Raw genomic sequence first — 23200 nt, 5'->3', positions numbered from 1 at the left:
ATGTAAAGGGCTCCAGAGGCTGTGTAATGTAAAGGGGTCCCTAGGTGTGGGGGCTGTGTAATGTAAAGGAGTCCAGAGGTGTGGGGCTGTGTAATGTGAAGGGGGTCCAGAGATGCGCGGGGTGTGTAATGTGAAGGGGGTCCAGAGATGCGGGGGCTGTGTAATGTAAAGGGCTCCAGAGGCTGTGTAATGTAAAGGGGTCCCTAGGTGTGGGGGGCTGTGTAATGTAAAGGAGTCCAGAGGTGTGGGGCTGTGTAATGTGAAGGGGGTCCAGAGATGCGCGGGGTGTGTAATGTGAAGGGGGTCCAGAGATGCGCGGGGTGTGTAATGTGAAGGGGGTCCAGAGATGCGGGGCTGTGTAATGTAAAGGAGGTCCAGAGGTGCGGGGCTGTGTAATGTGAAAGGGTCCAGATTATTATCTTAATTTATTAGCAGGTGAATGTGGTCCTTCATGCATTCACACGCATTGAATCTGGGCCTTAAGTAGATAAAGGTTGCTGACCCCTGAACTTGGTTTTAATGAAAGTTGTTTTACTATATTATTACATCTGACTTTGGTAATATTTTATTCTTTGCAGGTTATGATTGCCCCATCACTGAAGGTATCTATGATTATGCAGCTGCTGTGGGAGGAGCCACGTTAACTGCAGTTGAACAGCTATTGGAAGGCAAAGCCCGTATTGCTATTAACTGGCCAGGAGGGTGGCACCATGCTAAGAAGTAGGCATTGTGGGATCTCTGGGTAAATTCAACCGGACTATATCTGTTCTTGGTAGGAGATGACTGCTCTTACTATTACAAAGCTCCAATTTCATTTTCATAACATTTTAAAAAAAACCAACACAACCCCGTGGCGCAGGGATCTTCAAACTACGGCCCTCCAGCTGTTTCAGAACTACACTTCCCATGAGGCATGTAAAACTCTGACAGTCACAGACATGACTAGGCATGATGGGAATTGTAGTTCCCGAACAAATGGAGGGCCGTAGTTTGAAGACCCATGTCATGGCTGAAATGAAAACCCGATAAACAGTGCCCCCTATACAGAAATCCTTGGATAGCTCTCCTGCTGCCCTGTGCTGCCCATCTCTACAGCAGTGGTAGGAAATCGCCCAGAGAAGACCCTTCAGATACAGGAAAGAGGATCATAGCTTCCCTGCTATGCTTGGCGATTATTCTCCTAAATACTCTGTGGAGTATATAATGTACAGCCCATTCTATAGAGCTGGGCAGTATGGAGTATATAATATACAGCACATTGTATACAGCTGGGCATTGTGGAGTATATAATATACAGCACATTGTATACAGCTGGGCATTGTGGAGTATATAATATACAGCACATTGTATACAGCTGGGCAGTATGGAGTATATAATATACAGCACATTGTATACAGCTGGGCAGTATGGAGTATATAATATACAGCACATTGTATACAGCTGGGCAGTATGGAGTATAAAATGTAGAATAAGTTGGGTAGAGCTGAGCAATGTGGTCTATTTAATGTACAGCACATTGTATACAGATGGGCAGTGTGAAGTATATGATGTACAGCACAATGTATATCCATGGGCAGTGTGGAGTATATAATGTACAGCACAATGTATATGGCTGGGTAGTGTGGGCTATATTATATACAGCTGAGCAGTGTGGAGTATGTAATGAACAGCACAATGTGTACAGATAGGCAGTGTGGCATATATAATGTACAGCACATGGTATACCTCTGGACAGTGTGGAGTATATAATGTAAACCACAATGTGGAGTCTATAATATACAGCTGAGCAGTATGGAGTATGTAATGTACAGCACAATGCTGTACAGTGGATATAAAAAGTCCACACACCCCCCTGTTAAAATGTCAGGTTTCTGTCTTTAGAGGTGGAAAAAGTTCTGAAATGATTTATCTTTGTCTCAGTTTTTTACATCACAGAAACCTGACATTTTAACAGGGGTGTGTAGAATTTTTATATCCACTGTATATAATATCTGCAGCACAATGTGTACAGCTGAGCAGTGCCATTCCATTGCTCTGTAGACTTCTCCCTATTTTCTTTCACTTTTCCACCAATTTAGTGAAAACACAAAGCAGATTTCAGTCCCATCACAGGATCCAATAGATGGACATCACAGGAGTCTCTGTATATATTGTATTGTATCATTACAACATTGAAAAGTTAATTAAACTTTCTCTTCTTCTTCCTGTTTAGGGACGAAGCTTCTGGATTTTGTTACCTGAACGATGCAGTATTGGGGATTCTGAAACTGAGACAGAAATATGAGCGAGTCCTCTATATAGATCTGGATTTACATCACGGAGACGGTAAGCAGGACTTCTTCTTTCTTCTTTCTTCTTTCTTTCTTTTTTCTTTCTTTTTTCTTTTTTCGTCTTTTCTTCTTCTTTTCTTTTTTCTTTCTTTTTTCTTTTTCTTTCTTTTCTTTTTTCTTCTTTTTTTTTTTCCTTCTTCTTCTTTTCTTTCTTTTCTTTTTTTTTCCTTTCTTTCTCTCTTTCTTTCTCTCTTTCTTTCTTTCTCTCTTTCTTTCTTTCTTTCTCTCTTTCTTTCTTTCTTTCTTTCTTTCTTTCTTTCTTTCTTTCTTTCTTTCTTTCTTTCTTTCTTTCTTTCTTTCTTTCTTTCTTTCTTTCTTTCTTTCTTTCTTTCTTTCTTTCTTTCTTTCTTTCTTTCTTTCTTTCTTTCTTTCTTTCTTTCTTTCTTTCTTTCTTCTCTTGTCCTTATTTTACATCCAAACTAATATGGGCATTTTTAATTTTCAGGAGTTGAAGATGCTTTCAGTTTCACCTCTAAAGTCATGACAGTTTCCCTACACAAATTTTCACCGGGCTTCTTCCCTGGTAAGAGTAATTTTCTTGTCCTCATGAATATCTTATACTTCATATTATACTTGTGGGTATTGTTCTTTGAGGATGTCGCATGACGTCCTCCCCAGAACATGTGTGTGTTCCCCCCTACCGCCTGCACTCCATCGTAATCTGTCGCCCACTGTATCCACCGTACACGGCTGATAACTGATCAGTGCACCTGCCCTGCTGCCGGTACCATGTGATCACTGTTGACCAATCACAGCAGATCGCATGACAATTGTAAACAATGGATGGCTTCCTTTCATGCCATTCATTGTGTACAATTTTGTGTTGCTGTGATTTGGTCACAGTGATCACATGGTGCAGACAGGCCAATCACAGCCCATCTGCACCATGTGATTAGCTGTGGCCAATCACAACAATACACACACATGCAGTAAAAATGTTTGCTTTTAGCAGTGAAATTCACTTTTTTAAGCACTCCTAGGGTGTTTAAAAATAAATAAATAATCCTCATCACCTCCCCAAAGTAGTACAGTGTTACTATGGTAACACTGTATTGGTCTTGTCACAGTATTAAAAAAAATAATAATAATAATAAATATATGTATTATTTACATACTGTCACCAGTCAGCGTCCCTGGTCACCCCCACACCAGTTATGACAATGCTGTACTGGACTGGTGATGGTATGTAAAAAAAAGTATGAAAACTTTTTTTTTTTTTATTATTCATGTTCCCCAAAAAATTGTGCCAAAAAAATTACAACTTTTATACCTTGGAATGTCTACTTTCCAAAAAAGGGTCATTTCGGGGATATCTGTACTGTCCTGGCATTTTTGGGCCTCAATAAGATCGGCTGTCAGTACATCAGGATTGATCCATTTTCAGATGTACAGTATCTCACAAAAGTGAGTACACTTCTCACATTTTTGCAAGTATTTTATTCTTTCTTATCATGTGACAACACTGAAGAAATAACACTTTGCTACAATGTAAAGTAGTGAGTGTACAGCTTGTATAACAGTGTAAATTTGCTGTCCCCTCAAAATAACAACACACAGCCATTAATGTCTAAACTGCTGGCAACAAAAGTGAGTACACCCCTAAGTGAAAATGTCCAAATTGGGCCCAAAGTGTCAATATTTTGTGTGGCCACCATTATTTTCCAGCACTGCCTTAACCCTCTTGGGCATGGGGATCACCAGAGCTTCACAGGTTGTCACTGGAGTCCTCTTCCACTCCTCCATGTTGACATCACGGAGCTGGTGGATGTTAGAGATCTTGTGCTCCTCCACCTTCCATTTGAGGATGCCCCACAGATGCTCAATAGGGTTTAGGTCTGGAGACATACTTGGCCAGTCCATCACCTTTACCCTCAGCTTCTTTAGCAAGGTAGTGGTCATCTTGGAGGTGTGTTTGGGGTCGTTATCATGTTGGAATACTGCCCTGCGGCCCAGTCTCTGAAGGGAGGGGATCATGCTCTGCTTCAGTATGTCACAGTACATGTTGGCATTCATGGTTCCCTTAATGAATTGTAGCTCCCCAGTGCCGGCAGCACTCATGCAGCCCCAGACCATGACACTCCCACCACCATGCTTGACTGTAGGCAAGACACACCTGTCTTTGTACTCCTCACCTGGTTGCCCCCACACACGCTTGTCACCATCTGAACCAAATACTTTTATCTTGGTCTCATCAGACCACAGGACATGGTTCCAGTAATCCATGTCCTTAGTCTGCTTGTCTTCAGCAAACTGTTTGTGGCTTTCTTGTGCATCATCTTTAGAAGAGGCTTCCTTCTGGGACGACAGCCATGCAGACCAATTTGATGCAGTGTGCGGCGTATGGTCTGAGCACTGACAGGCTGACCCCCCACCCCTTCAACCTCTGCAGCAATGCTGGCAGCACTCATACGTCTATTTCCCAAAGACAACCTCTGGATATGACGCTGAGCACGTGACCTCAACTTCTTTGGTGGACCATGGTGAGGCCTGTTCTGAGTAGAACCTGTCCTGTTATACCGCTGTATGGTCTTGGCCACCGTGCCGCAGCTCAGTTTCAGGGTCTTGGCAATCTTCTTATAGCCTAGGCCATCTTTATGTAGAGCAACAATTCTTTTTTTCAGATCCTCAGAGTTCTTTGCCATGAGGTGCCATGTTAAACTTCCAGTGACCAGTATGAGAGAGTGAGAGCGATAACACCAAATTTAACACACCTGCTCCCCATTCACACCTGAGACCTTGTAACACTAACGAGTCACATGACACCGGGGAGGGAAAATGGCTAATTGTGCCCAATTTGGACATTTTCACTTAGGGGTGTACTGACTTTTTGTTGCCAGCGGTTTAGACATTAATGGCTGTGTGTTGAGTTATTTTGAGGGGACAGCAAATTTACACTGTTATACAAGCTGTACACTCACTACTTTACATTGTAGACAAGTGTAATTTCTTCAGTGTTGTCACATGAAAAAATAGAATAAAATCTTTACAAAAATGTGAGGGGTGTACTCACTTTTCTGAGATACTGTACTATCCCATAGTTTTGTAGACTCTATAACTTTCCTACAGACTAAATAATATCCACTGATTTGGATTATTTTCGCCAAAGAAATGTAGCAATATAGAATATGGCCAAAATTTATGAAGAAAGATAACATTTTGCAAATAATAACAGAAATGAAGAAAAACACTATTTTGTTTTTCAAAATTTTCAGCCTTTTTCTTCATTTATTTAGCAAAAATAAAAACCCCAGTGGTGATTAAATACCACCAAAAGAAAGCTCTATTTGTGTGAACAAACTGATAAAAATGTCATATGGATACAGTGTTGCATGACCGCCCAATTGTCATTCAAAGTGTGAGAGCGCTGAAAGCTGAAAATTTGTCCTTTGGCAGGAGGGGGGAGAAAGTGTCCGGTACTGAAGTGGTTAATCACTTCTTGTCCACCGCAAGTGTGTGTGTGTGTCCTCTGACGGGAGTGGTGATCTCTTGGTCATCACTACAGTAATGATTGGGGTATCCTTCTTGGAGCCGGCGATTCCCTACAACCGCTCAGTCACATTTACAGGTGGTGGAAGCCCAGTACCGATGTGACCCGCATTTATCAAATTCCTAGACGGATTGAGAGGCGCTTCCATTGGTCCTCCCAGTGATGTCACTTCTTCCATTGGTCCTCCCAGTGATGTCACTTCTTCCATTGGTCCTCCCCCCCCCCCCCCCCCCCCCTCTGTGATGTCAGACGCAGATGGATTTCATCACTTTCAGTTTGTTTACAAGCTGTTACCGGCTTGTAAAGCATGTGATCAAACTGACCCCAGTATGTAAATACCTGACAATGCTTTGTTTCCCTTCATAGGGACGGGTGATGTTATAGACGTTGGACTGGGCAAAGGACGATACTACAGCGTTAATGTTCCCTTAGAAGACGGAATAACGGATGATAAATATTATCACATCTGTGAAAGGTAAGACCTCCGCTACTAAAATATTTGCAGTAAAAGTTTTTGGAAATTGGTTGAACTGCTGCAGTTTTTTTTTTTTTTTTTTTGGTGCATCTTTCCTCTAAGGGCTCATTGTATACTTATGGCTAGGACTAACACTCCTCTGAAAAGTGATTAGTGCTTGGATCGCTTTTCTGAGACGTTTGACAGGTGCTTGCAGCGTGGCCCCATTCACTTGAATGGGGCACATTTTGTGGGCAGTGGTGCCTGTAGAATATTACTGGGTATTCCTATTGCGACCATGAAGCAGTGCATCACGTTAGTGGCTTGTGTACACCCCCCAACCATTGCCTTAACAGCTTAAGGGAGAGTGTTTGAGAGACAGCAAAAATTAGTCTCGGCCACATGCAGGGTTTTTTTTTTTATTTTCATTTTTTGTCTACTGCCCCCGAATCCAAGCGTAAAGGAGCCCTCAATAGTTATTTTGGGGGACACAGCAGACCTCTGGGATGTAAAACATGCCCCCAGAAAAGCAGATATTAATCACTTCAGCCCCGGAAGATTTGGCTGCTCAATGCGGCCATTTTTTTGCAATACGGCACTGTGTTGCTTTAACTGACGATTGTGCAGTCGTACGACGCTGTATCCCAAACAAAATTGACATCCTTTTTTTTTCAAACAAATGGAGCTTTCTTTTGGCGCGCACCCCTAGTGGCCAAAAGGCGAAGTGACGTAAGGTAACGTTGTTTCGCCCAGCCGTGCCATTCTGCCGCAGTAAAACTGTGGTGGCTGGTCCGCAAGCAGTTAAAGTGTTTGTAAACCTTTTTGTGTTTTTTTATTTTTTTTAAATAACAAACGTCATACTTACCTCCACTGTGCAGTTCGTTTTTTGCACAGAGTGGTCCCGATTTCTTCTCTTCTGGGGTCCCCCAGCGGCGCTAGCAGCACCTCCTCGCATCAGATAACCCCCTAGGAGAAGCGCTCTCCTGGGGGGGTTACCAGGCGGGCGCGCTCCTGAGTCCAGCATTTGCGTCCATAGACATGAATGCCGGATTTGGTCCCGCCCCCCAGCACCTGCGTCATTGGATTTGCTTGACAGCAGCGGGAGCCAATGGCTGCGCTGGTATCAATCTATCCAATCAAGAGCCGGGACCCCATGCAGAGAGGGAGAGGATGTCTCCGCTGAGGGAGTGAAGGGTCTCAGGTAAGTAAAACGGGGGGGGGGGGGGGGTGGGGGGGGCCGGTTACTGCCAGAATTAAGGTGAAAAAACACAAACCTTTACAACCCCTTTTTAAAGCAGAGTTCCAGCCAAAAATACAACTAGGTCTTATCCAAAAAGGAGGGGGGGGGGGGGTGTGACCCTTTTGTGTATGTGTGTGTGTGTGTATATATGTGTGTATATATGTGTATGTATATATATATATGTGTGTGTGTGTGTGTGTATATATATATATATTATATATATATATATATATATATATATATATATATATATATATATATATATATATATATATATATATATATATATATATATATATATATATATATATATACACAAATGTGTATGTGTATATGTCTCTAAAATTTTTCTTTTTTGAAGTGTACTCCTGTCTCTACGCCTAGGTACTACATTTCCGCATCTGGATTAACACTAGGGGGGCGATCAAGGGGTTATGTGTTCCCTAGGGAGGTGTTTTCTAACTGTGGGGGAGGAGAGAGATCACTTTGAACAGACTATCTCTCTCTACTCCCCTGTCAGAATGGGGATCTGTTTGGTCACATTGACAGATCCTCGTTCTGGCTCTCTGTGGTGACCGGCAGGACATCACGGCCGCCGGCCACGCATATTGGCTCTGGCGTTGTGCCGGCGCCCCCTATCGCTCTTAAATTTGCCGACGTACACTTACGGTGATTCGCGCAGCTGTGCCAACCTGCTGCAGTATGACGGCTGCTGGTCGGCAAGCGCTTAAGGACACAGATGAAACACAGCTCTGTAATCAATAATACATCAATACATGTATTTAGTTAATTACAAGCAGTGTAAGTACCTGAATTTAACTTGATATCAGCCTCTTGCAGTCCCTGTACAACAGGGCTTAGACGTTGGTGGGGTGAGAAACAGCACAAGGAGCCAATAGTTGTGCTGCTTTGCTCCTGTGCTAACAAGGAACATGCTGATAGGAGGAGGAAAAAGCAGATTGGTGAGCTTATCGGCCTGCTGATTCTTTTTTACTGTCCAGTCACAGGCTGGGGGTGGGGTGGAGGACTTGCATGCATTATTTAGAGGTTCTTCAGTCGTTGTGGGGCCCTCCAAAAAAAAATACAAAATAAAAGCCAGCAGCTACAAATACTGTAGCTGCTGACTTTTTAGTAGAAGGACACTTGCCTGTCCAGGGATCCAGCGCCATCCCACCCAGGCCAATTCTTCACCGGTTTTCAGGTCCTTAGTGCCGGCATGTTTACTAAGGGAAAGCTGGCTGTGACTCATTGTGGCATCACACTTCGCTTTGTGACTGGTCCAGCAGCCTCCTGGGAGCTGTGAAATGTCCCGAAAGACTTTAGGCAAAGAGAGTTGGGGGCCAAACATCTGATCCTAGTGGATGAGGGAGCAGGTACCTGTCAAAAACACATACCTGCTCCCCCTCCCTCCCCACCTCCCCAAAGGAGGCAGAATATCAGGAACAATGAATCAGACTGAGACAGAAGTATAGTTAAATCACGCTTGTTTAATAATAAGGTAAACAGTAAGCATAGTCAAAACAAGCCAGAGTTCAGTAACCGGATCGGGTAGTCAGCCAAGCAAATGTCAGAGAGCCAGAGATAAACGTAGTAGTACAGCAAGCAGGATCAGGAGCCAGAAGGAACGTCAGCCGAGCAAGTCTTCAACAGGAACGCATTAGAAAGTCTCTGTAATGTTAACACAAGGCGAAGGCAGAGATCAAGTGAGCTGGATGAATTTAAGTAGGCAGGACTGACGAGCAGAATCAACAACAGCTGGGTAACTGTGGAGAGAGATGGGAGCTGGCAATTAGCCGACAGCTGAGCGGCCAGCTCAGAGATGGAAGGGCTGAGCCCAGCCCCGACACAGAAGCAGAACAGTGGAACTTCCCCCTTTTTGGGTGAAGTTCTGTTTTAACTACAGCAGAGCAAGGATAGTTCTATAGTCTGGCTGTGCTGTGTGGCAAAACTGTGTAATGGATGTACAGAAATTGAAATCTTGTGTCAGGAAAGCTCCCATATACGGTATGTATTGCATCTGTGTGTTTAGGTGTTTTGCCTGGTGCTCAGCTTTTATTTTTTTTTATTTTTTTTTTGATCATGTGCACATTTTACAAGTGTATTGAGCTCTTTTTTTATTATATACAAATTGAGTGAACGATTTTGATTTTTTTTTTTTTTCGCAGTGTACTGAAGGAAGTGTTTGCGGCATTTAACCCCCTTGCTGTTGTCCTGCAACTCGGAGCCGATACCATTGCTGGGGACCCTATGTGCAGCTTTAATATGACTCCAGAGGGAATTGGAAAGTGCCTGAAGTATGTTTTACAGTGGCAGCTCCCTACGCTTCTACTCGGAGGAGGTGAGAATGTTTGTTTTTTACTGTATTTATTAAAGCCAAACTCCGCCCTTCCCTTCAGTCTTGCACAGTTGTACAGGCTTCTCTCCTGAAATTAAATGGCTTACTCTGATTTCACCGCATACTGTGAGCTGCTCACAATGTGCGTTTAGAAGCTGCAGCAAGACAGAGCCTGCCTCATTTCCTGGCTGGAGGACATCTAGCATCATCTAGTCGCAGGGGTTTCCAAAGAATTGTTCAGGAACTACAATTCCCATCATTCCTGGTCATGTCTGTGAATGTCAGAGTTTTACAATGCCTTATGGGACGTGTATTTCTGCAACAGCTGGAGGGATGTCGTTTGGAGATCTAGTGCATGAGTGCTCACCCTGTGGCCCTCCAGCTGTTGGGGATCTACAAGTCCCCTCAGTTATTTTGCCTTGGGGTGTCATGCTTTTAACTGTCAGCGGCATGCATTGCATCATGGGACTTGTAGTTCCACAGCAGCTGGAGCCACAGGTTGAGGACTCGTGATCTAGTCCTTTTCTCCCCAGCCTGACTGTCCCTGGCCCACCCCTGTCATTCATTGGATGTCAGTTCTTTCCATCATGGAGGCTCAGCATCAGCCTAGGAACACTCACTCCTCCAGAGTGACACCCACTCATCAAGGCATTTTTGATATTTGCATAACTCCTCAGCTTTAAGATCATACTTTTCTTATCATATGTCGTAGGTTGGATTCGCACCTTATGCATTGCATTTGATGCGTAATAAATGCACTCAGGTCGGCATGCGTTTAAGGCAATGCATTGATTTACATTTCCTTTCCATAGCAGAAATCAAAATACTTTACTCTGTTTTCCCTAATGCACACTGTGGTGTGTTCTAGTTTAGTACAGCACATTCTGTTTGTCACCCAATGCAAAGCATTGGTGTAAACTGGGCCTATTGGAAATTCTGGAAATTTGGGGAAATTCTGGAAATTTGGGGAAAATTCTGGAAATTTGGGGAAATTTTTGTAAAATTTGGAAAATGTAAATTTCAGCTTGTCACTTTGTTGGGCCAGCGTGGAGCAACTCAGGCCTACCAGACGTGATGAGAATTAGTCCTTAGCGATTTTTACTTGTGGCTTGATTGCTTATTTTTTATTGGTGCATTACTGGGAACACCTGGGTATACCTGACATTACCGTATTGAGGAGGAGGGTACTCAGCGATGACAACATTCAGAACCTTCCTCCCTGATGTACGTGGCAGAGCAGCATTGTTGTAAGTTTACAGCACTGAACAAGATGACAACATTACAGTAATTTCACTGCAGAGCAGTTGATGTCACCCTGTGTGAGGAAAGCTGAATCGCCGGTAGATACACTACATGGCCAAACATATGTGGACACCTGACCCTCACACCTAATCTACGGGTAAAAGTATGTGAAGACCTCTCAAAATAATGGAGTACAGTGAAGGGTACTGTTAATAATATGGTAAACAAAGGCATTTTAGACATATTTCCAACCTTGTGGTAACAGTTTGGGGAAGGACCTTTTCTGTTCCAACAGGACTGTGTCCCTGTGTACAAAGCTAGCTCCATAAGGACATGGTTTGACCAGTTTGGTGTGGAGGAATTCAAGTGTCCTAAACAGATCCCTGACCTCAACCCTACTGAACACCTTTTGGGATGAGGTCTTCTCATCGTACATTAATACAGTACCTCCACTCTACTGAACACTTTTGGGATCAGGTCATCTCATCCAACATCGGTACCTGACCTCAGCTCTCATTGGGATGAATTGAAATGCCGATTGTGAGCCAAGTCGGGTATCCTCTAAGATAGTCAATGTAGAAGTGACCCCTTGCATTGAATTTCAGTGTAGGTGGGAGATCAATCCACCATTGCTCGCTGCTTAAGGAACACTTGGCAACCTTTAGGGTTTCATAGATCCCTGGCTGAGAAACGCTGGTCTACACAGCGCCCTGACCTCAACTCTACTAAAGACTTTTGGGATGAACTGGAGCACTAAGTCAGGTCTTCTCAACAAACATCAGTACCTGACGTGATCATAAAGACATGGTTTGGTGTGGAAGAACTCCAGTTTCCTGTACCTTAACCCTGCTGAACATCTTGGGGATCAGGTCTCCTCATCCAACATCAGTATCTGACCCCAACCATACATTACACCTTTGGGATCAGGTCTTCTCATCCAACATCTGTATCTGACCTAAACTGTACTGAACACTTTTGGGATCAGGTCTTATCCAAACATTAGTACCTGACCTCAACCCTACTGAACACCTTTGGGATCGGGTCTTTTCATCCAACTTCAGTACCTGACCTCAACTTTATTAAACGCCATTGGGATGAATTGAAATACCAATTTTCGAGCCAAGTAAGGTATTCTCTAACAATAAGTAGTCAATGTAGAAGTGACCCCTTGCATTGGTGGTTAGTGGAAAATTGTTCCCTTGTATTGATCATTAGTGTAGGTAGGAGATCCATACACCATTGGTCACAGCTTAAGAAACCCCTAGCAACCTTAGGAGGAACCCTAGGGTTTCATGGAACCCTGGCTGAGAAATGCTGGTCTACACAGTGCTCTGACCTCAACCCTACTGAAGACCTTTGGGATATACTGGAGCACTAAGCCAGGTCTTCACAGCCAACCTGACCTGATCATAAAGACATGCTTTGACCAGTTTGGTGTGGAGAAACTCAAGACTGCTGCACAGAGCCCTGACCTCAACCCTACTGAACACTTTTGGGATGAACTGGAGCACTAAGCCAGGTCAAGACAGTACCTGACTTGATCCTAAAGTCATGGTTTGGTGTGGAGGCACTCAAGAGTCCTGCACAGTGCCCTGACCTCAACCCTACTGACAACCTTTGGTCTGAATCGGAATGCCAGGTCCTCTCCTCCAACATCAGTACCTGGCCTTACAAAAGGACACAAATTCCCACAGACACCCTACAAATCTTAAACCTTGAGGCTGTCCATATTAATGGCCATGGTGGATCTCCAATAAGCTCCTGTAGGTGTGATGGTCAGTTGTCCACAAATGTTTGGCCATATAGTGTACTAATAGCATGATGGAGGCTGCAAATATCTAGACAAACAATGCATTTGGATTTGTTTTAAATGAGATGTTTCAGCTGCTATTTTTTTTTTTTTTTTTTTTAAACTGCTTAAAGTCCTAATTTTAATTCAAAATTCATTGGTTTTCTTGTAGGAGGGTACAATCTCCCCAACACCGCTCGTTGTTGGACATATCTGACTTCAGTCTTGCTAGGACGGACATTATCATCTGAAATCCCAGACCATGAGGTACATCGTTCTGCCTGGCCACAGTTTTTGGGGAGGGTGGTGGGGGAGATCTAAGGGATAGAAAATGAGTCCCATATTACTGTGGCCCTTTCCAAGTTCATTAATGCTTGTTTTGTTAGAAGACACTACGAAACAAAGACTCTTCTGTTCTTCACTTCAACACTGATTCCTTGTTCTCTGGGCTCTCAGTAGTCTACTTTTTTTTTTGACGTCCACTGGCTGACCGCCATATACTGTATTTCTTAAGACAATAAACCCCTGAATTTTTCCATAATAGCAAAGTGGTATTAATTTCACCTGGTGCCTGCTGGAAGTGGTCGGTAAAACGCGTCTTTCATAATTCTGAAAATTAGAAGGTCATTTGCCATTTTTAATTTAAGCAAAGGATGATTGATTGATATTAGAAGTCCTTGTGGCAGCGGATGGCAACAAAGAGAAGTTAAGGGCTTGCTGTTAATTATAGTAAGGGTTCTGTCTGCGTTGCCATCCGTGCACCGGACTCGCACAGATGTAAGCTCCGGGATGTGCATGGAAGGGCCATGCAAGTCTGTGCAACTGGCCGCCCTTCATTGAGTTTTACAGGCTGTCTGCACAGGGGGTGCACGGAACTCCTGTGCATCCCACGCGAGTGAAGACGGTCCTTCGCACGGGTGTATCAGTCAGTACATCTGTGTGAATGAGGCCACGTTTGTACCTTTCATTGAAGCTAAATTCCAGGACTTGCAATAAAAATATGGTCCAGTCATGTGATGCGCGCTGGCTTCAGGGGGACTGCCGACAATGGATACCCCATAGTAAGCCTATGGGTGACATCACCGCACAGGCATTGCAGCCTCTCCCCCGAAGTCAGCTGCTGGGGGGAAATCAAGTGACTGGACCAGAGTGCTCTCAGAAAAGTTAGGGATACTAAAGTTGTGTGTGTGTTTTTATTTTTTTTATTTGTTCTTTAAAAATAACAAACATGTCATATTTAGGCCCCTTTCACACATGCGGACAGTATGTCCGTATTTCATCCATCCGTTTTCGGATGAAATACGGACATACATGCATCCCTATGGGATAGCGGGTGTCAGCGGATGTACATCCGCTAACACCCGATGTTGTCCGCCTCCGCTCTCGTCCGATTCTGCGGACTGAAGAAAATCCTATTTTTCTATCCGTCTGCAGAGCGGATCGGAGGAACACGGACAGACGGTCCGTGTTCCTCCGATCCCCCATAGGGGAGAGCGGAGATCTGACAGGGCGGTCCCTGCACAGTGTGCGGGTCCCGCCCTGTCATCTGCCTGCTCAGCTGGTGAAAACGGAGCGATCCCCGCTGAGCAGCGGATAAACACGGGGCGGATCAACACGGATCCGTCCCGTGTGAAAGGGGCCTTACATGCTCTCTGCGGTTGGTTTTGCACAGAACAGCCCAGATCTTCTCGGGTCCTTCACCGGCGCTCCTGGCCCCTCCCTCCTGTCAAGTTCCACCCCCCCCCCCCCGCCCCCCCCTGAGCAAGCCGCTTGCTATGGGGCACCCGAGCCAAGCCGCAGCTCTGTGTCCGTTCAGACACAGCCTTGATTCGGCCCTGCCCCTTCTCTCTCCTCATTGGCTAACTGACTTTGAGAGCAGCTGGAGCCAATGGCGCCGCTGTGGTGTCTCAGCCAATCAGGAGGGAGAGTTCCAAGCGGCCAAGGCACTCGTGCACATTGCTGGACCAAGATGGGCTCAGGTAAGTTGGTGGGGGAGGGGGTTGCTGCACACAGGTGTGTTTTTTTTTTTTTTTTTTATCTTAATGCAAGGAATGCATTAAGATAACAAAAAAAATCTTCTGCCTTTACAACCCCTTTTTAATGTGATTTCTTAAAGTGACTGTTCGTAAAAAAAAATTAAAAAAATATTCTACTAATCTGCTCTGTGTAGTGGGTTTTGCATAGAGCAGCCCCGATCCTTCTCTTCTTGGGTCCCCCTCTATTGACACACAAAGCGTGGCTGGGGACCCCCCCCCCCCCCTTCCAATGGCTCCCGCTGCTGTCTCTCAGCCAATAAGGAGGAAGAGACGCAGAAGAGCAGCTGCTCTTGTTCAGTATATAGCACACTGTGCAGTGCTAATATGCATCAAATAAAACGAGTGCTAATACAAATATATATTCAATAAAAAACTATATATAGCATAAATATATAAAATGTGACATCCTATAAATAAATATAATGAAGTGCTCATGCTCCATGAGTCGCACTCAGTCCTTGATAAGGTATTTAAACCAAACAGCAAAAGTCCATAATAACATCAACCATGTGATTAATTGTGTCTTCATGCCGTGTGCACACAGCCCCATCCAGGTGTACCCTCACCTTAGGGGCTTAAAGAATTAAGCCTGTAATTCGTAGCAATACCCTGCAAAGATCCTCCTTTATTTTTATTTTGTCCTATGCAGGTTTATGCAACACTAAAATGGAACACAGACCACTTGCTCCTCCCGATAATAGCCCAGCTCAAAAGCCACGATTTCCTCCTGATATGTTCAAAGACTCTCCTCATATACATCACATGCGGAAAATGACAGAGGCATGCAATAGCGTGATAACGTTTTAAAACTGTTTAATTTCAAACAGAACTCCTCATGCATACAACTCACATTTCAAATAAACACCTTTAATTAAAGTGCTATAGTGCTGAGGGGTGATGGAGTCACCTGTGGTCCGGTTCTGCAGCCCTGGTTTCACGGCGTCCCCCCCCCCCCCCCCCCCCCCCCCGTCCTGTGCCTGCTCTGCAACACTTCCTGGTACCTCTCTAGTCAGCCGATCAAGCTCCTCCTACCGGTTTCGTCACAATCTCGTGACTTCCTCTGGGAATTCTTAGAAGAAGTCACGATTGTGTGACTCACGGAGCACGAGCACTTTATTTACTATATTTATAGGATGTCACGTTTTAAATATTTATGCTATATATAGTTTTTTTATTGCATATATATTTGTATTAGCACTTGTTTTATTTGATGCATATTAGCGCTCCACAGTGTGCTATGTATTTTGGGGAAGTGCGGGCAGCTGATTATAGTTATATTTAGTTTATGCTAATTTAGGTTCTTTTAGGTTTAGTGTGGCAGCTCACAAGGTTTCACTAATTCGCTGCTCTTGTTCACTCCCTCCTCCCCTAACTGATCGACCACAAAAGGAATTGCTCCTGCTGCTGTATCTGAGCCAACAAGGAGGGAGAGAGCCGCTGCTCTCAGGCATATTTCTGGATTGAGACCAGGCTTAGGGGTAAAGCTGCATGCAAAAAGGTTTTGTCCCTTAATGCATATAATGCGGGAAAAAAAGGGGAAAAAGCTTTCTGCCTTTTTTAACCACTTTAAGTATAAGCATTTTTATAGTTAGAATAGGAGTTAGAAGGGGGGTGGGAGCAGATTTAATCTTGGTTAGGAATAGCCTGGACTTTAACTTTAAGTCTAGGAGTGGAGTAATAAGGTGTAATTAATACCATATTCCTCGCTCCTCTGGTCACCACTGCTCTCCTCCTCTCCGATGCTCTGGGTTGTTGGTGGGCCCTCACGCACAAATGTATGACTGTCGGTCCTTCAATGTTTGTGTTGACCTCAGCTTGTGACCCCCGACTGGAGCGTCTTAAGCCTGGTACACACAGGCCGACTAGTTCAACAGAAACCGGCCGACATTCAGCCTGTGTGTACGGCAGCCTGTCCAACAGAAGCCGGCTGAACATCTAGCTTATGTCCAAGGGGCATGCCGAAAAACATCTGCCAATCAGCATTCAATCAGCGCGCTCAGCCAATAGCTGCAAGCGCTTGCCGGTGGGGGGGGGGCCATCAGAACACAGTAGTTCAGTGGGGGAGATCACTGTACTAACATCAGAGTACAGGATCTCCTCTTGAGCTCCTTCCAATTTTTTTTTTTTTTTTTTTTTTTTCCGTCCAGCCGTCCCAACACAAGGAGGGGTCTCTTCTACAGAGAAAGGTTGCCAGGGGTCCCATTGGAATTTTGCTATGGGGCCCCATTCTCTGTAGTTACATCCCTATTTGCCAGAACCAAAAGTGGTGGAAAATGCAACTTTCTTGCGTTCTCACCAGAACAGTCTTGTCCTTTCATTGAGGACAAGAATTTCCCTAATTTTGTAGAGATTTTCTCACTTCCTGTTTGGCCTTCCCATACAATCAACTCAGTTAGTATCAAATGAGAGAGGCCTTTGCACTACATAGTAGCTCTAAATGAGATTGTACAACCTGTTTGGTGTAAGGTCAGTTTATGAGGGCAATTATGAGGGCAATTCTTTTGTATAGTTTTTTTTTTTTTTTTCTCTCCTTTTCTTGGTTTGTCCACAAAACGGAAAGTGGGAATAAATCCCCACAATAGGACACAAATTAACCGTTTTTTACTGTATACAAAAAAAAATGAATGTAGCAAAATCCCAGGCCTCCTTCAGTCTAATGAGAACCGCCAGAGATAGCCGACATCCTTCTGTAATGTGGTGGCTTGTGAGGCATAGTGGGTGCAGAGTAGGTAAAGTTATTGGGTGCCAGACACTTTTTGGATACAAAAAGCTTATTTCTTTTAACAATCTTTTTGGGGGGGAAAGAGGGTTAGGGCCAGGACACCCTTTAAAGCGGAGGTCCACTGAAAAAAAAATATTAAAAGCCAGCAGCTACAAATACTGCAGCTGCGGACTTTTAATATATGGACACTTACCTGTCCAGGGAGCCCGCGATGTCGGCAGCCGATCCGTCCTTCGGATCTCGGCTGCTGCCGCCGCCATCCTCGGTAAGGGAATAAGGAAGTGAAGCCGTGCGGCTTCACTTCCTGGTTCCCTACTGCGCATGTGCGAGTCGCGCTTCGCATCCTCTCTGGTCCCTGCTGTGTTCTGTGTCTCACAAAATACAGCGTTGGAGGAGAGTGTAGGCGCCGGAAGTGGCGTAGGTCACCGCAAGCGCTGCGGTGATCAATGACAGGAAGTGGGAACAAATACCTGTATTAGACAGGTATTTGCTCCCCCCCCCCCCCCCCCGTAAGGTGCCAAATGTGACACTGGAGGGGGGGAGGAATCCAAAAAGTGGAAGTTCCATTTTTGGGTGGAACTCCACTTTAATTAGTTGCAAGATCATATGGCAGACTCCGACTTCAATAGGAGGACAGCCATGCAGGGAAAGGCATCCAGCAAGACGCCACATCTGCACGTGCAGGAATGCCGTCTCCTATGGTAACAGTTCCTAACACAAACGTAACAGTTCCTTCCCTTCCACTATAATCACTTCTTGTAGTTCTTCAGCCCACTGAGCTCCCAGTCTCTCTCACTAGACTAGATGATTCACTGCCACTGAATCCCTTGAGCTCCTCCAATCTTCACGGTGGTATCTTCCTCAAGCCTCACCCCGCCCCTCTGCTGGGTCCTTAGCTTGGCATTCCTAGATGCCCCTCAAGCTTCACCCACGCTGGTCTGCTCGGTCCCCGGCTTGACACACAAGGTTGCTCTGCAAGCATCACCTCTGCTGGCTTGATTCTCTCTGAAGTTTCCTGATTCTTCACCGTCCCCGGTTGGTGAGAATTCTGCTCCGCTACTTGCTTCAGTTACTCACTGTGGTCCCTGGTAATAAGGCTGACAGTCCCTTACTGGCGACAGCCTCCCTTCTACCTCTGACCGTGACAAGTTCTCCGGCCGGCAGAACCCTAATTTCTGGTTGGAATGGAAGCTGCAATCCCAACCCTGCGCTGCTATCTTGCTTCTGGATAGGTCCTCAGACAGCCTAGCAGCCAGGTGTGCCTGGGATAGGCCTAAACTCCGGCCTAGCAGCCTGGGCAATACAACACACTTCCACCCAGACAGCCGTCCAGGTGGCACAGAACAGCAGTCACCTGACTCCACCCGAATATATAGGTTCTCCCAACAGGCCATAAGATTCAAGAAAGCCCCTGCCCATTGGCTGAGATACCCCATATACCTTGACCTTGCATTGCCCTCCTCAAATCGAGTACCACCAAGTGCCCGGCCACCTAGTGGTAGAAAAGTGCAACAAGGCCAAACTTGGGGAGGAATCAATAGATCTCTATCAATCAACCAGGATACCTACTCCTGGCAAGTATATTTGTGAAGAGCATCCCTGCCTAAACTCCAGGGTGCTACATGAAGAAAAATGTTGGCTTTAGATCTACTTTAAAATGGACTTTACACTAAGATGCAAGGTTCGCATCGGGCCCCAACCCCCATCTCAAATCTCCACATGATGGTAAAAAAAAAAAACAAGTGGGGCAAAAAAGGTAAAAAATTTAATTCCCTTTATCTTGGCTCCCACAGCGCCTAGGTGACGGTGATGTAATCCTTCTTTTGGCGAGATCTCAAGAAGTGCTGAGGATCCCAAATCTTGCTAGGAGGCTTTCCTGCACTGTTCTGGACTGTCTTCTTGTGAGATTTCGGACCTTGGTGTTCCCAGGATCTTGGTGGAAGGATCACGACATCGCCCTCTGCTGTGCGGAAGCCTGCTGTACGTCAAGTATAATTCTAAATAGTCGGCAGGTGGCAGGATCTCCATACGTAGAAAACTTTATTGAAGTACTTGGTTAAAATCCATGTTTGCTGATGCATTTCAGCTTTGTGGGCTATGACTATGACTCGAAACGTATTTGCCGATTTTCAGACATGGATTTTACCCCAGCACTTCAATAAAGTTTTCTATTTATTGAGATTGAGCCATGTGCTGAATATTTTGGATTATGTTACCTCAATTGACTAATAGGAACCTAGATCAGCGCACTGGTGTCTCTCATTAGCCTATAATCAGAATCCGGGTTTAGAGCAGAGAGAAATGCTTTTTGACGTACAATATGCATTTCTTTTTTTTTTCTCACAGATTTGTTTTTTTTGACCATGTGGCAATTTGGAAAATGGGGGTTAAAATGCCTGATGTTATAAACAGACCTTGGATTTTAATGCAAGGGGTTAGGACCTGGATCACATGCTGGTGGCATTGTGGTACCCTGGGTGGAGGGTGTCCGTTTCCTCCTGATGCTGGCTGCTGGGAGGGTATTTAGGTGCTCCCCTACTAAGTGCACACACGCACACCACTGGGGTCTGAAAGCTGACTGGGTATCCCACCAACAGAGTCCAGCTGGACCTGTTTCCTCCAACCCCTGTTACCCCATTCCCCCAACCCCCCCCCCCCGGGGTCCGGAAGCTGACTGGGTATCTTGCCAACAGAGTCCAGCTGGGCAGCAGGTAGGGAATCGGCAAAGTCTGGCAGGGCAGTGAGCGATCCAGGAATTGGCAAAGTCTGGCTACGCAGCGGCCCAGGAATCGGCAAAGTCTGGACTTGGCTGATTCCCTACCTGCTGCCCAACTGGAGGCAGGATATCGAGTCAGCTTCCGGAACCGGGAAAGGTGGGCACAGTGAAGTACGAGGAGCTTAGGGGAGGACCTAAATATCCTCCCAGTAGCAAGCATTACGTGGAAACTGATTATTAGTGTGTGTGGTGTGGCTTCTGGGAGGCACTGGAATTGCAACCCTCCATCCAGGGAACCACAGTGCCACCAGCAGGCGATCCAGGTCCTGACACAATGTCCGTGTTAAGACAGCAGACATCATAAAGCTGAGTGCTTGTAGAGAGTGTATGTTACATATAAGACATTAAGTTCAGAACCTACACCATATGTACTGACATTCCTTTTGATACATTTAGTTCTTCACAGATTACGGTCCAGATTATGTTCTGGAGATCACACCGAGCTGCCGGCCTGATCGTAATGATGCTCAGAAAGTACAGGAGATCCTGGGGTCAATAAAAGGTGAGAACAAGGACTAGAACTCTGACCCCGAATAGGCCTCAAGTGGCTATGTCTCAGTCTATGAATGCTCAGTCTCCTTGCACCTATTCAATTCTAGGTGACAGAAGACCATTCACAGGTGCCTTCTGCATTATTAGCTGATTTGTGTTTAGCGCTGAACTGATGTTCAGTCTTGCACAGTTGTACCGACTCCTTTCCTGGACTGAAATGGCTTATTCTGATTTCTCTGCACACTGCGAACTTCCCACAGTGTGCATTAGAAGCTGCAGTAAGTCAGATAGAACCTGCTTTATTTCCTGGTTGAAAAAAAATGGTCATTGTATTATTAGTAGATTTGTGTTGCCCGGAATTTAGCTCTAAAGCATGGATGCTACAAATGTAAAGTTTCTGTTTTTCACACACAATTTTTGTAGTTCCTCCCTTCATCATCATGCAGAAGAGTGATTATTAATTTTTGTCTTTTTTTTTTTTTCTTGAACAGGTAACCTGAAGCACGTGGTTTAACGGTTTTCCCAGTTTAATGTGGTTTCCGCCACAAGCTTCATCGCTGGACAGTATAAAGCTGCACACACAAGTCTGTGCCATGGTAGCGCTTCTATCTATCATTTGACTTCTGTGACCAATGTATAATATTTGAACATTTTGCTTTTAAAGATTGTTTTTATATATTAAATTTTTGAAAAGATCTCTTCCTTCTCCTCCTTTTTTTTTTTGGTTTGTTTTTCTCGTGTGTATTTGTACCCACATAAACAGGTGGAGTTGCATTAAAAAAAAAATCGAAATCAAAAAAAAATTACTGCAGATCGGTTGCTCGAGTGGTTTAGCTCCCTCTCAGCACGCACTGGTCCCCGGCCCTATCCTATCCTACCCTACCTTACCCTGCTCGGCACGCGCTGTTCCCCGGCCCTACCCTATCCTACTATACCCTGCTTGGCACGCGCTGGTCCCCGGCCCTACCCTGCTCGGCACACGCTGGTCCCCGTCCCTACCCTAGCCTCCCCCGCTCAGCACGCACTGGTCCCCGGCCCTATCCTACCCTACCCTGCTCGGCACGCGCTGGTCCCCGGCCCTACCCTATCCTACTAAACCTTGCTCGGCACGCGCTGGTCCCCGGCCCTACCCTACTCTACCCTGCTCAGTACTTGCTGGTCACCGGCCCTACCCTACCCTATCCTACCCTACCCTTCTCAGTACGTGCTGGTCCCCGGCCCTACCCTACTCTGCTCAGCACGCACTGGTCCCCGGCCCTACCCTATCCTACTATACCCTGCTTGGCACACACTGGTCCCTGGCCCTACCCTACCCTGCTCGGCACACGCTGGTCCCCTGCCCTACCCTATCCTACCCTACCTTGCTCCGCACACGCTGGTCCCAGGCCCTACCCTGCCCTGCTCGGCACACGCTGGTTCCTGGCCCTACCCTTCCCTGCTCGGCACACGCTGGTCCCCGGCCCTAGCCTCCCCCTTGTGGCATGCGCTGGTCCCCGGCCCTAGCCTCCCCCTTGCGGCACGCGCTGGTCCCCGGCCCTAGCCTCCCCCTTGTGGCATGCGCTGGTCCCCGGCCCTAGCCTCCCCCTTGCGGCACGCGCTGGTCCCCGTTCCCTAGCCTCCCCCTTGCGGCACGCGCTGGTCTGGCCTCCCCCTTGCGGCACGCGCTGGTCTGGCCTCCCCCTTGCGGCACGCGCTGGTCTGGCCTCCCCCTTGCGGCACGCGCTGGTCTGGCCTCCCCCTTGCGGCACGCGCTGGTCTGGCCTCCCCCTTGCGGCACGCGCTGGTCTGGCCTCCCCCTTGCGGCACGCGCTGGTCTGGCCTCCCCCTTGCGGCACGCGCTGGTCTGGCCTCCCCCTTGCGGCACGCGCTGGTCTGGCCTCCCCCTTGCGGCACGCGCTGGTCTGGCCTCCCCCTTGCGGCACGCGCTGGTCTGGCCTCCCCCTTGCGGCACGCGCTGGTCTGGCCTCCCCCTTGCGGCACGCGCTGGTCTGGCCTCCCCCTTGCGGCACGCGCTGGTCTGGCCTCCCCCTTGCGGCACGCGCTGGTCTGGCCTCCCCCTTGCGGCACGCGCTGGTCTGGCCTCCCCCTTGCGGCACGCGCTGGTCTGGCCTCCCCCTTGCGGCACGCGCTGGTCTGGCCTCCCCCTTGCGGCACGCGCTGGTCTGGCCTCCCCCTTGCGGCACGCGCTGGTCTGGCCTCCCCCTTGCGGCACGCGCTGGTCTGGCCTCCCCCTTGCGGCACGCGCTGGTCTGGCCTCCCCCTTGCGGCACGCGCTGGTCTGGCCTCCCCCTTGCGGC

General features: G+C 46.5%; 1 protein-coding gene across 1 annotated transcript; it reads left to right on the top strand.

Moving 5' to 3' along the window:
• Positions 1–578: 578 nt before the first annotated feature.
• HDAC8 (histone deacetylase 8) lies at positions 579–21598 on the top strand (the record flags this gene model as incomplete). Its single annotated transcript, XM_073600609.1, is given in 8 exon segments — positions 579–720; positions 2213–2325; positions 2776–2853; positions 6184–6292; positions 9677–9849; positions 13050–13144; positions 20808–20913; positions 21395–21598. Coding segments are annotated over 8 exon segments (839 nt in total), but the record flags the coding sequence as incomplete, so codon positions are not given.
• Positions 21599–23200: the final 1602 nt, after the last annotated feature.

Source organism: Aquarana catesbeiana, linkage group LG09 (genome assembly GCF_042186555.1).
Source record: "Aquarana catesbeiana isolate 2022-GZ linkage group LG09, ASM4218655v1, whole genome shotgun sequence".
NCBI classification, from domain to species: Eukaryota; Metazoa; Chordata; class Amphibia; order Anura; family Ranidae; genus Aquarana; species Aquarana catesbeiana.
Note: the sequence above shows the minus strand (reverse complement) of the source record. Positions and strands in the feature narration are given on the sequence as shown.